Source organism: Oratosquilla oratoria, chromosome 37 (assembly GCF_046742065.1).
Source record: "Oratosquilla oratoria isolate Oo_2021 chromosome 37, ASM4674206v1, whole genome shotgun sequence".
Taxonomy (NCBI): Eukaryota; Metazoa; Arthropoda; class Malacostraca; order Stomatopoda; family Squillidae; genus Oratosquilla; species Oratosquilla oratoria.
In genome coordinates this window covers 715,459-731,383 of record NC_134813.1, presented here as the reverse complement: position 1 = coordinate 731,383, position 15,925 = coordinate 715,459, and the positions used below count along the sequence as shown (strand labels likewise).

The 15,925-nt window shown below is 39.9% G+C and overlaps 1 protein-coding gene across 2 annotated transcripts in view; it reads left to right on the top strand.

Annotated features, from left to right (window-relative positions):
- Positions 1–1,842: 1,842 nt before the first annotated feature.
- Positions 1,843–15,925, top strand: part of LOC143019493 (galactokinase-like) — a 65,177-nt gene continuing 51,094 nt past the window's right edge. Inside the window, exons 1-4 of one of the 2 annotated variants that reach the window (XM_076175137.1) lie at positions 1,843–2,059; positions 8,405–8,568; positions 8,948–9,137; positions 10,732–10,861. In XM_076175137.1, the coding sequence (XP_076031252.1) occupies positions 8,407–8,568; positions 8,948–9,137; positions 10,732–10,861 (482 nt within the window). In that variant the 5' untranslated portion in view covers positions 1,843–2,059; positions 8,405–8,406. Of the gene's footprint in view, positions 2,060–2,425; positions 2,446–8,404; positions 8,569–8,947; positions 9,138–10,731; positions 10,862–15,925 lie in introns of those variants that run through there. The other variant, XM_076175136.1, reaches the window with a different exon arrangement.

The window sequence follows — 15,925 nt, the reverse complement described above, 5'->3', positions numbered from 1 at the left end:
CTGAGTATTTCAAAGTGTGCGATAAACAAGTTGTGGCCGGATAGGTCGCAGTGTTGTTTAGCTTCATCTACCTTCATTTCTCTGAATTTTTTATGCATACTATGATTTGTGAAGATGAAGTCTATGGCACTTTTTTCCCCTCTGCTTTCCCATGTTATTTCTTCTTCACAGTTTGAGTCGTTGTTCAATAATATAAAGTTGTACTTTTCCATTAGATATAGTACTTGTTGATCTTTGCTGTCTAATGTCTGTGGCCCAATGAGACCTAAGTGAGCGTTGAAGTCTCCTAACATCACATAATTTGAGTTTTCTTCTTGACTGGAAATGAAGTTATCATTTTCAATGATGACATGCGGGTGCTTCTCTTTGTTGTTTGAGGGGCAGTATACTAGCATTAGAGATATTTTTTTTCTTTTTATATGCTCTTTGTACTGTGAGTGTGTCTGGGTTGTCGGTCTGTTGTTTTGTTACAGTTAAGTTGTTGTTGGTTTTGTGTATTATCATGAAGCCTTCATTTTGGTCAGATAGTTCTCTCATTTGGTCGGCAAACCCGTAAGTACCTGGTACTGTGACCTTTCTTAGTTTTGGGTGGGTTTCGGTGATACATAGCGTAGTGTATTTATTTACTATACCCACAAGCTCGTTTAGTTTGTGGTCATTAAAAATTTGCGCGTTTATGCGAAGTCTTTTTAGTTCGGTTTTTTTTTTTTTTTTTTTTTTTTTCTTTTCTTTTTTGCTGGTGTTTTGTTGTTTGTCACCCATTTTCGCCATTCTCCTTTTTTTTATGCCTTTCTAAGTGTATTGCGTTGGTCTTACTCTTGTCTGGTCATGTCTACTCCAATCCCAATTTCCTCTTTTCTCTCATTTGTTTCGTGTTCATTTTTTTTTTCTTCTTCGGTATTCTCCATTTATACAATGTATAAAATTTTGAGGATGACACAAAAACATTTGAAACTTATTTTCATTGTGGTCCGATTGGAAACCTTTTATTGATTATTTCACTTTGTGTATTTACTCTGCTGTATTCCAATTTTTGCTGTGCATAGCATGGTTTTATCAACATATCGAAAGGACAATAAAAATATAATATCTTGTTCCTTCATTATACTACATTTCTGATGTTGCCCCTCACACGTTTTCATTTTCTTTGGTTGATGGGCATAAGAAAACGTATACCACGAAAGATGACAAAGAAATCATCGGCCTTGTAGGATATGCCAAGGCTTGTAGTGATAAAGGATAAGGTTATCGTTGTGTGGTAACTTACTTTGTGAACAAAAATACTTAAAAGACCAAAGTAGTGTGGGAACAAAAATACTTAAAAGACCAAAGTAGTGTGGGAACCTGTCGTCTCCGTCACATTCTCCGTTTACACAGGGTTGCCAACTTATTGCCCATGCGATATATATTACAATACATTTATATTTCATGTGTAAGCATAAACAGTTACGTCAATCTTTCTTAAAAATTAATTTATATTATAATTAATAACTGTATATTCTAATTAGCTTAAATTATGTATATATAGTACGTGTACCTCTAGATATGTTGGTATCTTTGCACGGTGGGGGGACCGGGTAATTCAAAAATACAAACATTAACTCTTGGCTGTCTTCAAATCAACAACGTAACACCGACCATGAAAATACATACTAGTTAATATTTACTGAAATTTTGTTATCGTCTTCTGTTACATCTAAGACAATATTTAGTATTGACAATGTAATACATAGTCTTTTACCAGCTTGTTTGTGCACCCATAACATGCATAAGCATGTTGACAAGGTAAAATAACGAGTTAATAACTAGATATCAGTTGGGGAAAAGGAGGCGAGACGTCACAACTATATCGCTTTTCATGTATAAGACAGTTTTGTCAATGCATACATACAAAGGGTCCTTTTCCTCTTTTTTAATAAATGCTAAATGCGTTGTCAAAGTTACAGTCAATCGTTTCTATGACCTCAGTTGTTTTAGGGGCGTCGTGGCAGTTAAATAGGCAGATAGCTACGACAAAAGTATACTAGAACTCATCTTTAAGTAATTTCGTCCTAACCAGGTAAATGGCATTACTGTACTCGGGGTTAAGTTTACTTATGTTTTACCTAGATATGTTGATATTCTTTAGCAGTAGTATTTTAGATATGAAATTCAGTGACAACTTGCATTATGATTATACATTTAACATACTAAAAAAAAATGTAATATAAAACTTTACTGTCATGACGGTAATGTGTCGTGCATAATCAATTTTTGTGTTGAATTTTCACTTAATCGAAACTCACAAGTTGCAGTGGTCCGCAGGCTGCCACTAACTTAAACAAGAAGGGATCACTGTATCTGTATGATGATTAATTGATAAACTAAAGCCATGAAAAGGCCCATCATGATCTTAATGGTTCTTCGGTTGGGAGCAGCATACACACACAATGACAGAGGGCATGGGTAGCTGTATTTATATTCTGCTGTGCCTGTCTTTATTTGTATTAAATAGGAATAACAAAAGACAACAATTTATGACAGACTGGAGAGTGCATCATATCTAGCAAATAATTATCAATACTATGTTAAGTGGAACATTAGTTTAACAAGTCCCTCAAGTCTTGTCAAGTGCATGCTTGGAAGAACCAATACTATTGCAAAACACCTCATCACCTGGTAAAGAATCCCCCATACAGGAAGGCAAGGGAGGTCTAGATATATGCCCAGTACACCACCCAACATATGGATGATCATGATGATGTGATGCATGAGTTGGAATGGGTGAGGTAGTATGTGTGAGCAAAATTTGACGCAGCCTGAAGGGATTTCTCCCCGTCTTCTCCTTTTATGCAGGGGGGAGTCACGGCGAACAGTGAAAAAAAAAAAAAAAAGATTAAATTTTTTTTTGTATATAGATCAACAATTCAGATGGCCCCCCATATTCGGGAGTTAGCGAGCACCATTCCACCACTCCTTGACTTCCAATGACACAAACCAAAGGATGAGTTGTACTGTATTGCCGGTTAGTCGTCTGGTAGAACATGGGACCTGTGGGTATGTGGGTCCTACTCCAGCTTTCCATTCGTGGTTGAAAGGAAACTCGACCTTCTTTGGTTAGTTTATTCTTCCAACATCATCCAAAAGCTTCCCAAACCGGGGAAGGGGGGGAATTTAGAACTTGTGTCCCCTTCGGTCTCCTACTATTTCCAAGACTAGCTCTGAGACCAGACTAGTTCCCTGTAAATGTACACTTTATTCAGAAAAAAAAACCACAGCAATGTGAAAATGGAGTAGGGTATCTGAAAGATTCGTGAGGCAGAAGAAATCCTTACAAGACTATAGAGAGATAACATGAGGTTAATATGCCTCTTCCTGTAATATAACATAGGATAGGCCTCCTCAGAAATCTTTAAATTACCCTACTTAAGGTTTACAAATGATTTTAGGCTATGCTATAGTAGGTTAGGTGTAGGCTAACCCCCTATACAGCAGCCATTTTGTGACACCCTCATGCATAAAAAAAATGAGTATAAATGAGAATTGGGTGTTGGCACATTTTTACTTTTCATAAAACAGAGTATAACATAGTTATGAGAACGTAAAGGGTTATCCAAACACGTAGCAACACAAGGCATGGGGTTATTGCCAGCATCCGTGTAACTTGCATTCCCCTTTTACGTCTCATTTCCTCTCTCTATATCGGACGTGGTCTCTTTAATTAAATGTTAATAACTGGTTCTGACTTTAACTCTTACCTTTAAAAAGGGACAATTTGAAGATGACCTTAATATCTTTGTTAGGCCGTCTTGCAGTCTACGTGGCATCTTTTCAATCTCTCAGACCACGTGAGCATGAGCAATACATTGAAAACGTTCTTGATCCCTTTTGTCCAATAGCGAGAGAAGGAGTATAATTTGAAATAGTAACATTTTTTTACATGTGTTTGTTGACGAATAAAGTCCTTTTTATGGATTTCATTATAATTAATGTTAATGATTACAATAGTAATTTAAAGATATTAGAGCTGGATGATGAATCAATTTCTAAGTACATCCAAAATTATTAGAGGATAGCTTTTCAATCTGACAGGGGGACGGAGAGGGGGGGTTGCCGATTTAATGAAGCGGTCTTGCTGTGGATGTGCTGTGTCTTGCGACACTGCTTCTGACCCAGGGCAGTGGACAAGGTGCAGGGATGACCCGTCATCCAGGAGGTGCTAAGATAGGAGGGAGGGTGGAGGGGTGTGGAGTGTATTCAGGGATGGAATGGGTGGGAATGATTTTATGCCTTTTCCTATTTGGCTACCTGCCTTGTAAGGGGGGAAAAGCCTTGGTATATGTATATGTATGTACGCCACCCAAGTTAAAAGTACAAGTAAACCTGAAATTACACTGATGCCTGCAAAAACAAAAAATCATATTAGTTTGGGGGGGCAGTGTCTAATTTCTAAGTCAGATCAGTTTTCTGTTTTGTGTTATCTTAGTCATGACCACATGTGGCATTTATCACTGGTCAAGGAAATAGCTCATCCCACAGAATAGTCAAACTGCCAAGGAAAATCTAGTAATGATTGATATTGTCTGATTAACCATCCTGTGATTGAATACAACTAGAGGGTTCTCAACTTTTGAGAGTTGTAGAAGTTTGTGATAAGTGACATGTTCATAGTAAGTAAAAATAATTATTCACATAAGCCACAGATGTTCCATTACCAGTTTCAATTTATAGGAAGTTAAGAGACTACCTTATGTGCCATCTCTAACTAACACTTCTTAGGTGCAAAAGTTAATATTTTTAATACATTTCACTAGATTACATGGTTATGTACACTTTAAATTTCTATATCATTAACAGTAATGTTTCTTAAGTACATGTATTAAAAGTTAATATTCTAATAGATTTTACCAGTTTGCATGATTATGTACACTAACTTTCTATATCTAAGAGGGGGGTCGCCGATTAAATGAAGCGGCCTTGCTGTGGATGTGCTGTGTCTTGCGACACTGCTTCTGACCCAGGGCGGTGGGCAGGGTGCAGGGATGACCCGTCATCCAGGAGGTGCTCAGATGAGAGGGAGGGTGGGAGGGGTGTGGAGTGTATTTAGGGATGAAATGGGTGGGAGTGTTTTTATGCCTTTCCCTTTTTGGCTACCTCCCTTGGAAGGGGGAAAAAGCCTTGGTATATGTATGTAACTTTCTATATCACTAATGGTAATGTTTCTTTAGTACATGTATAGAACATGTATTTGATATCTCATTAATGACACATCTATTATCACAAGAATTGTTGTGAATATTCATTGTTCAGTTTTCATTGTACTCATTACATTGCATATTTCTCACAGGCCTACACCTGAAAACTGCTCAGTTTACACTGGCCTACACCTGAAAAAAATCTTAGTTTTCTTTGAACTTATTACATTACATATTTCTCACTGGCAGACATGTTTGATGGCTTTTTTTTCAAAACATGTTGAAATAATGATGTGGAAAGTGGTGTAACCAAGTGAAATGTAAAAATATTCACTTAGATTATGGAAACTTTTTTAATGAAAAATAAGAACACCGACCAGAGTGTAAGTAAATACACACACCAAGGGCTTTTTCCCTCTTACAAGGGAGGTAGCCAAAGTCAAAAGGCATAATTCCACTCCAACTCATTTCATCCCCACCCATTCCACTCCATTCCACCACCCCTCCCTGCCTCCCTCTCATCTTGGACCCTCCTGTGGTAGGGGAGAAAGAATACTACCACTGAGTATTCCCACTTGGGTCATAAAAGGAGACTAAAATGGGATGGAGGATAGGACTCAACATCCTACTCTCTGTAGCTCTAAAAGGGCTCAGAAATTTACCTTATGAAGAGAGGCTTGGGCACCTTAACTTACACTCTCTGGAAAGACCCAGAGTGTTGAGTGATCTAAAAGAGGTGTTCAAGTAGATCAGAGGCTTTAATAAGGGTGATGAAAACAAGGTCATCATATTAAGCCAATGGTAGGACTCACAGTAATGGATTTAAATTGGACAAATTGGAACCAAGGAGGTAAAAAAGGAGTGATTCGAAAAAGATTTGGGTGTAATTATCTCAAACGACTTGTCCTATGATAAACAGATAAACAAAATTTTTGGAGAATCCTACAACTTGCTAAGATCAATAAAAATGGCATTTACTTATTTGGACGAAGAAATGATTAAAAAAATATTGGTCACACTGATAAGGTGCGACAAAAAAATATTGGTCACACTGATAAGGTGCGACAAAAAAATATTGGTCACACTGATAAGGTGGCGACATTGTGGTCACCCAGTACCAAAAAGAATATAAAGAAAATAGAATCCAGAGAGCAGCCACAAAAATGACACCTGCACTTGCAAACTTGTCATATGAGGAGAGACTGGCTAAACTGGAGTTCCCAAATCTGGAGCAAAGAATAGAGAAAGGTGACCTACTGACCATCTACAGAATCATGAAGGACACAGAAATACTCAATAGAGAGGAATTTTAAACTGGGGCAAGAGAAACACAAGAGGACATGGAAAGAAAATAAAAAAACATAGCTACAGAAGATCTGAAGAAAAACAGTTTTCCACATAGAATGGTGGACACTTGGAACAAACTGGACTTTGGCTATTTCTAAATCTTCTGTGTATTCTATATTTCCTTGGTGTAGTTTCACCATTTCCTTTTTAGTTTATTGTTCACATATGGAATAGCTTGGGTTGTTCTTTGCATTTATCTATAATGTCTCTTTCAGGGAGTGAATATGAGGGGACGTCCTAGGATGAGGTGGATGGATGGGGGGAAGAGGGGAATGTCTGTTGAGGAAGGATGGGAGAGGACAGAAGACAGGGGTGAATGGAGAATGGTTGTATATGAATGATGATGTGATGCATGAGATGGAATGGGCAGGGGGATGTGGGGTGAGGTAGTATGTGTGATCAAAATTTGATGCAGCCCAAAGGGATTTCTCCCCGTCTTCTCCTTTTATGCATGGGGGGACGGAGAGGGGTGTCGCAGATTTAATGAAGCGGCCTTGCTGTGGATGTGCTGTCTTGCGACACTGCTTCTGACCCAGGACAGTGGACAGGGTGCAGGGATGACCCGTCATCTAGGAGGTGCTAAGATAAGAGAGAGGGTGGAGGGGTGTGGAGTGTATTCAGGGATGGAATGGGTGGGAATGATTTTATGCCTTTTCCTTTTTGGCTACCTCCCTTGTAAGGGGGAAAAAGCCTTGGTATATGTATGATGTATGTATATGTCTCTTTCATAGTTCCTTTTTTCCTCTCATCACACTTTTACATACTGATTTCTATGATTTATATATACTTGCCATTTTCCTTTTTCTTTTTTTTCTTTCCTTTTTCTTTTTTCTTTTCTCCATTTTTCCAAGCTCTGTCCCTTCCCTTTTGCCTCACTGCATCTTTTTTTGAACCAGCATTTAATGTACACTCTCTCTAGCTTCTGTCTTGGTATGTGCCTATTCACCCCTTCATTGTAATTTTCCATCAGGATATCCCATTTCTCTTCCAATAAGTCTATGTACATATTGAATATCCATGGCAACATGACACATCCCTTTTGCAGTCCCACCTTTATCTCAAACTACTTTCTGTCTCCATTTCCAATTCAGGCGCTATTAGTCTCGTAAAAACTCTTGACTTCCTTTTAACAGCTTTCCCCCAATTCCATATATCAGCAAAACCTCCCACTGTGCCTTCCTGTCTACCCTGGCATAAGCCTCTTCCAAAGCTATAAAGGCTCAAAAAACATCCTTACCTTTTCCTAAAGCTTTCTCACAAAAATCTGATCCATGCAACCACTACATTTCCTAAACCCACACTGGTCCTCATCAGTTATTCCTGCTGTTCCTCTCTTAATGAATTTGCAGGTGATGCCCAAAAAAACTCCTCAGTGCCCTTTCCTTCACTATATTTGGCATAGTCTTTACATGGCATAGATCCTCCAGGATCTACTATCACCTGTTAACTGCCTCTCCTGGGTCTGGTCTTGGTTTATAAACCAACCAATTATTGTCAGCTTCCAGAGTGGGGATTTAATAGTTACATAATTTCATTTCATTTCTTACAAGTGGGAGGTTTAGATATTTAAAATTATGTTATGATTAGACATGTGATTATTTCTTGTGACTTGATTTGTATTCAGGTTTATTTGAGGATATGGTGTATATTGTTTTTGGAGGTATGTTCATTGGGTACTAGCTCTTATCATGCTCTGATCATGTGATGGTTGCTTGCCTTAGGGCATGGATGGGTGTTCCTTCGTATGTGTCCCTCCTTTTCAGTATACTACAATTAGGTAAATACAATAACATGCAGCCAATACCCGAGATGGGGTATTTATTTTACTTTTCATTATTAAGACTTTGTAGATTGTTATGATTTTTGTTTTGTTTTATTTGCAGGAATGGCTGCTGTGATCCCAAAAGTGTCGGAGCTTGTGCAGAAAGCTTCAGAGGCTCTTCTGGCTGAGTATGGTTGTGAAGCAGAAACTGCAGTTTGTGCACCTGGACGTGTCAATATCATTGGTGGACATACAGACTACAATGAGGGATTTGTTTTTCCCATGGTAACTAGTGCTTTCCACCTATTCATTACTGTATTGGTAATTTTTTAGTGAAAAAAACACTTAAATATAATGTATGAAGGTATATTCTGTTTCCAAGACATACTGTTTGCAACTAAAACATGCTATTTGTTTGCATGCCTAAAAATGTAGATATTACAGCATTCATTAATGTGTGAATATAGAAGTAATATTTTTACATCTCTAGGAGTGTAGTTGTAGTTCTAGTCTTACTAAGTTTTTATTCTATATGTTGCATAATGTAAGGCTTATTACCTCTATTTTTTTCTAACAAATGTAGGAATGCTGTAAATTAATAACTATAGAAGGTAAGAACAAACTCTTATGTATGTTTAAAGAAAGATATTTCTATTTATCTAAGGCCCTCCCCCTTGTAACTGTGGTCGTTGGCAAGAAGACAAGTGATGGGATCTGTTGCATCAAGACTCTTATGCCTTCTGCTGATGAACCAAGAATGGTTGAATTTCAGGTGCCCACAGCAGAAAATCCTCTCAAACCAAGCAAACCTTATTGGGCAAATTACGTAAAGGGTGTCATCCAAAATTTTCACGGTCAGGATTTGGTTACTTCACTTGTGAATATATTGTGTAAAAAACATGTTGATGAAATATAATTCAGTCTAATGTCTCAAACACTTCCTCTCAGAGGAGGCTATGATGGTGCCTCCATATGGAAATCTTTTTTAGCATCCCATGGTAAAGCATGATAATGATAATTGTTACTTCAAGTTTCACTGACTAGAAATCAACTACCCCACATCAGGTGGCAACAATACTTGGTTCCTCCCATAGATTTTGCATGGGATATTTGTCACCAGCTAATGATATGAAGAGGGGAGCAGTCACCAGTTCTTCTTTTCTGGAAAGTTGGAGAAAATAGAGTTGAATTTGATAGAGGTCTCAAACTCAGCCCAGAAAACTATTTTAAGGCTTATGTCCAATGGAAGATGTTGGCCATTCACATTCCTTGTAAAACTTTCCACCCACTCATTTAAATCACCCAAAATGTTTATCCCTCCTCACTTTTCTCAGTACTATGGCCATATGCATTCACCTTTATGAATAGAGATTTTAGTATGATATAGACAAATAATATGTGGCTCTTGTCTGTAGAGGAGCCCCAAAAGTCCCTAAGGTATTAACTGCATGTCACTATCCAGCCATTAACCCACTACAGGGGATTGTTCTAGTAATAGACTATTTTTGTTATAAATATATAGTCACCCCTCCCCAAATGTGGGTATTTCATTCCTGGAGGACAGCAACCATGAAACCACAGTTGAAGATGTTAATAACTAATGAGGAAACATAGATTAAGTAAACATTGGCATAGTGTGGCTGCTGCATTACTTATATAGCATGATGGATGAAAATATTCTCTAATATGCAGCAACACACAAATAGAGTGCATATGTTCACTCACAAATTACCAAAACCTATCAGCAATAACAGTCCAGAAATGGTGGTATGTTTCACAATAACTCATTGAAACAGCACTAAGTAAAACTGTGGCATTGCGTGGCAGGGGTGTCTCATTTATCTCTGGCCGGCGAAAATGTAAACATGCATGGGCTGTGCAGGAACAGCGTTATCACATCTCAGTGCAATGCTGCCATGGCTCATTGCATTGTTGCCATGGTTACACACATAATCCGCAGATACATGAAACCTTACCCCACAATTAGTATTTCAATGCACAAACTACTAATAAGCAAAACCATGGTTCATGAGGCTGCATTGGGGGAGGGGTGACTACCTGATATGTATACTTATGTGACCTAGAAACTCAACCCTCTAACTGGTAATCTTTCAGGAACACAACCTGTCTACATTACAGTATTCTTAGGGGAAAATTAACTTTACATTATGTAAAAAACATATTGCAGCATCTCCAGGAATGCATCTATTGCTTCCTTGTACATGTATATCTGTTGAGGAAAAGGGTGGACATCTTTCCAGAGGAGACAAAACATGCAATCAAGCCATGCAAGCTTGCTTCTTTTTCAGTGGCAGCAATCTTTAGCTTTAACCTTTCTTGGCATATGCCATACTGTATTCATCTTACCTGCCTTTGAAAGTGTCACTTGTATTTTAGCATTTTACTAGAAAATTAATTATTTTATTAATCCTTAACTTTGCACATCAGGTCCAGTGAGTGGTTTTGTTGCTGTTGTTAATTCATCAGTGCCTTTGGGAGGTGGTCTGTCAAGCAGTGCTGCTCTTGAAGTTGCAACCTACACCTTCTTGGAAGCCATTACACAGGACCCAGCAGAAAGGTAGTCTTCACAAACAACACAGTAGTGTACATACATATACCAAAGACTTTTTTTTCCCCTGATAAGGGAAGTAGCCAAAAAGCAAAGGCATAAAAGCCAATTCCACCCATTCAAACCCTATCACATTCCACTCCCCTCCACCGTCTTCCCTCCCTCTTATCTTGGCACCTCCTGGATGAGTCATCCCTGCATCTTGTCCACTGCCCTGGGTCAGAAGCAGTGTCGCAAGACACAGCACATTCACAGCAAGGCCGCTTCATTAAGGGGGCCGTCGCGCTCGAAATCAACTTCGTCAATTATGATCGGAATTTTGCGAATTTTTAATATGTTATATATACATATACTGAGATGTTCACTGCCAATTTTCATATCATTTGGTTGAAAAACAATGAAGTTATGAAAAAAAAACATTTTTTAAAAATTACAAACTATCTCCTCATTTATCCATTGACTGAGCATGCTGAAAAAATACCACAAATGCTCTATAGCAATACCTAAAAAATTATCGTACAGTTTTTGGAGTTTCCTCTTAGTTTAGGAGAAAGAATTTTTTTTTTATTTTTTTTATGTGGTCTCTTTTTTTTTTTTCTTTTTTTTTACATCATATATACATATACCTAGGCTTTTCCCCCCTTACAAGGGAGGTAGCCAAAAAGGAAAAGGCATAAAATCATTCCCACCCATTCCATCCCTGAATACACTCCACACCCCTCCACCCTCTCTCTCATCTTAGCACCTCCTGGATGACGGGTCATCCCTGCACCTTGTCCACTGCCCTGGGTCAGAAGCAGTGTCGCAAGACACAGCACATCCACAGCAAGGCCACTTCATTCAATCGGCAACCCCCCCTCTCTGTCCCCCCATGCATAAAAGGAGAAGACGGGGAGAAATCCCTTCGGGCTGCGTCAAATTTTGATCACACATACTACCTCACCCCACATCCCCCCGCCCATTCCACCTCATGCATCACAACATCATTCATATACAACCATTCTCCATTCACCCCTGTCTTCTGTCCTCTCCCGTCCTTCCTCAACAAACATTCCCCTCTTCCCCAAAGCCCCCTTCACCCCATCCATCCACCTCATCCTAGGACGTCCCCTCATGTTCACTCCCTCCACATCTGCCTTCCATACCTCAATACAATATAACGACTTCTATCACAAAAAATGAAAAACCCCATGATAAAAAGTTTGCAAATTTATTCAGCTTTCAAATGATCCAAACCCCATTAAAATTGGCCAAGTAGTTATGGAGGAGATAGAAAAAATGTAGAGAAAAGTGTAGTTTTGAGATATTGAGCTTTGAAGTTCAAAATACATTTCCCTGCATTTTTTATATATTTCATTTAGATTTTTTTTCTCTGTGCCAATCTTCATGCATTCTATGTCATTCACATGTTATTATAAAGTGTAGCTGGTACCTGGTCCTCCCTTTTACAAGGTATTAGCAGCTCAGAAGGCGAGGGTTTCAGGAGGCACCACCTCCCTCATTGTCACCAGGTTGGCTTACTAGAAAGCTCCCGGCTGGAAATCGGAGCTGAACGATAGTTTTCTCTTCCTCTTTCTGGTCTTTGGTGTCCCTTTCCATTCTGTGTCTTTGTCTTGTTCCTCAAGTGCTTTTGTAATGATGGGATTGACTCCAACCAAGTGAGAAAGAAGATTATGTGTCCTTCCAAAGTTATGATCAATGACAGTCACTCTTGTGATGAAAAGCACTCGGAGCGTTTCATTTGAAGAGGCACATGATGGTATGTCACGCATGCTTGATGTTTGTGGTGATGTCATTTGAGAAAAGAGGATATGGTGGGGTAGAGGAGTGCGATAACACTCGGTCAGCATAGCGAGCCCGGATGCGCCCAGCAGCACTGCTATGAGTCATCTCCAGTAATAACCGAGGTAGAAGTACACTCTTTCTCAATAATTTTATTCAGTTTCTTAGCTCCTTCATGAAACGCATGTTTCTTCTTCGAATGTTTAGGCATTCTTGAAATGATTATAGCTTCAAATAAAAGTAAATAAAAGTTCTCCAAGGAGCGACAATTTGCTTTCTCCGTCTACTCACAATAATTCTCTCGGTTTACTCGAGAGTGTGAAGTGCTTTCCCCACTTGTAGGACAAGTTTCCAGCTAGTCTTTATTAGTAAATAACAAAATACATCGCATATGTGCCATTTTTATTGCGATAAAATAACTTAGTCGAACATATGTGCAGCGAAGGTGTACTGGGAAGTTGGGGGGGTCAGAAAAATAGTCATAACTCCTTTATTTTTTTGTATTTTGCTGAAATATTTCAGGACTGGCTTGCCAAAGGCCACTAGATGATAGGGATTTTTTTCGAATATTTTAATTTTTTTCGGAAATTCATCACGACGGCCCCCTTAACCCCTTCCATACGGTGCCGCACACGTAGGCGTCATGAGGAGCAAGTGGATTCGCGACGCTGCCATATGGGCGTCTTGATTATATTTATTGTAGTCGCCCCTGTGTTTTTACATTCTCCCAAATGCGCCCTTAATCCCATTCTCTGTGGTTTTCAAAATTCGCGGGTGAAAGAGAGAACGATCGATATAAGCGGCGACTATATTTTATGATGCGAATATTATTTCGTTACGTCGTACGGCTGGCATTGGCTGCTGCCCGCGAGATTTAAGTCCCGTATTGAAGTGGTTAAATCGGTGACCCCCCTCTCCGTCCCCTCATGCAGACAAGGAGAAGACTAGGAGAAATCCCTTCGGGCTGCATCAAATTTTTCTCACACATACTCCCCCATCCTCCATCCATTCCACCGCACTGAATGGCCTACCAGCTCTGGCGCTTGGCCTTCGAGCCAAAAATTTCATAAATCCATCCATTCCACCTCATATATCACAACATCATCCACATACAACCATTCTCCATTCTCCCGTCTTCTGTCCTCTCCCGTCCTACCTCAGCAGACATTCCCCTCTTCCCCAAAGCCCCTTTTACCACATCCATCCATCTCATCCTAGGTCGGCCCCTCATGTTTACTACTTCCACTTCTGCCTTCCACACCTCTTTCACTAGTCTTTCTTCACATAAAAGAGAAAGTATTACATTGACAGAAGAGATATATTGATTAAGGATAGGAGGGCTTCAAGAGGTCATGAAAACAAATTAAGGAAGACTACATGTTTACAGGATGTGAAGAAATGCAGTTTTCCATATAGATGCATGAATACATGGAATAGCTTATTTGACATAGTCCAAGTAGGAACAGTACATTAATTCAAATTTAAATATGATAATTGGAAATCAAGGATATAGACTAAGTTGGAACTCTACATGAATTTGAGGCTAGTTATGATAAATTGGAGAGTAGGAGATGGGACTCAGTGAGTGTTGCTCCTTTTCTGTATACTAGTTATGTAAATTTAAGATGATGAAAGCAGGTATGTTAAGGTGTTAAGTGTAGTAGGGAAGGCTTATGGGAGGATCTTGATTGAGAGGATTAGGAGAAGAACAGAAGGAGTAATTGATGAGGAACAGTGTGGATTTAGGACAGGTAGAGGTTGTGTAGATCAGATCTTTGTGGTAAGACAGATATGTGAGAAAGCTATAGGAAAGGGGAAGGATGTTTTTTTGGGCTTTTATGGATCTGGAAAAGGCTTATGATAGGGTAGACAGAAAGGCACTGTGGGAGGTTATGCAGATTTATGGGATAGGAGGAAAGCTTTTGGGAGCTGTCAAGAGTTTTTATGAGAGTAGTAGAGCTTGTGTCAGGATTAGAAATGGAGAGAGTGAGTGGTTTGAAGTAAAGGTGGGACTTCGTCAAGGATGCGTTATGTCGCCCTGGCTGTTCAACTTATACATGGATGGGGTGGTGTGAGAGGTGAATGCTAGGGTAGTGGGTCAGGGATTGGAGATGGTTAAAGAAAATGGAGAAAAGTGGGAGGTGAGCCAGCTGTTGTTTGCGGACGACACTGCGCTTGTGGCAGGGTCGGAGGAGGGATTGAGGAAGCTGGTGGCAGAGTTTGGGAGAGTATGTGATAGAAGAAAGCTAAAGATAAATGTGGGTAAAAGTAAGGTGATGAGATGTACAAGGGGTGAAAGTGGCAGTAGACTGGAAGTGAACATTAAGGGAGAGCGACTGGAGGAAGTGGATAGTTTTAGATACTTGGGTGCAAGTGTAGCAGGAAAAGGTGGAGTGAAGGTGGAGGTAGAATGTAGATTGAGAGAAGCGAGTAAATGCCTTGGTGGATTAAAGAGTGTTATGAGGAATAGACATTTAGGAATGGATGCGAAGAGGAGACTGTATGAAGGAGTGATTGTGCCAACAGCACTGTATGGGGCAGAAACGTGGAACATAAGAGAAGAAGAGAGAAGGAGTTTGAATGTGTTTGAGATGAGGTGTCTGAGAAGTATGGTGGGGGTTACTAGGCTGGATAGAGTGAGAAATGAGGAGGTGAGGAGGAGAACAGGGGTGAAAAAGGAGCTGGGAGATAGGGTTGATGAAAGAATATTAGGATGGTTTGGACACATGGAAAGAATGAGTGAAGAAAGACTAGTAAAAGAAGTATGGAAGGCAGATGTGGAGGGAGTGAACATGAGGGGATGTCCTAGGATGAGGTGGATGGATGGGGTGAAAGGGGCTTTGGGGAAGAGGGGAATGTCTGTTGAGGAAGGAAGGGAGAGGACGGAAGACAGAGGTGAGTGGAGAGTAGTTGTATATGGATGATGTTGTGATTGCATGAGGAGGAATGGGCGGGGGGGTGGGGTGGTGTGTGTGAGTAAATTTTGACGCAGCCCGAGGGGATTTCTCCCCGTCCTCTCCTTATATGCAAGGGGGGACGGAGAGGGGGGGTCGCCGATTAAATGAAGCGGCCTTGCTGTGGATGTGCTGTGTCTTGCGACACTGCTTCTGACCCAGGGCGGTGGGCAAGGTGCAGGGATGACCCGTCATCCAGGAGGTGCTCAGATGAGAGGGAGGGTGGGAGGGGTGTGGAGTGTATTTGGGGATGAAATGGGTGGGAGTGTTTTTATGCCTTTCCCTTTTTGGCTACCCCCCTTGAAAGGGGGGGAAAATCCTTGGTATATGTATGTAT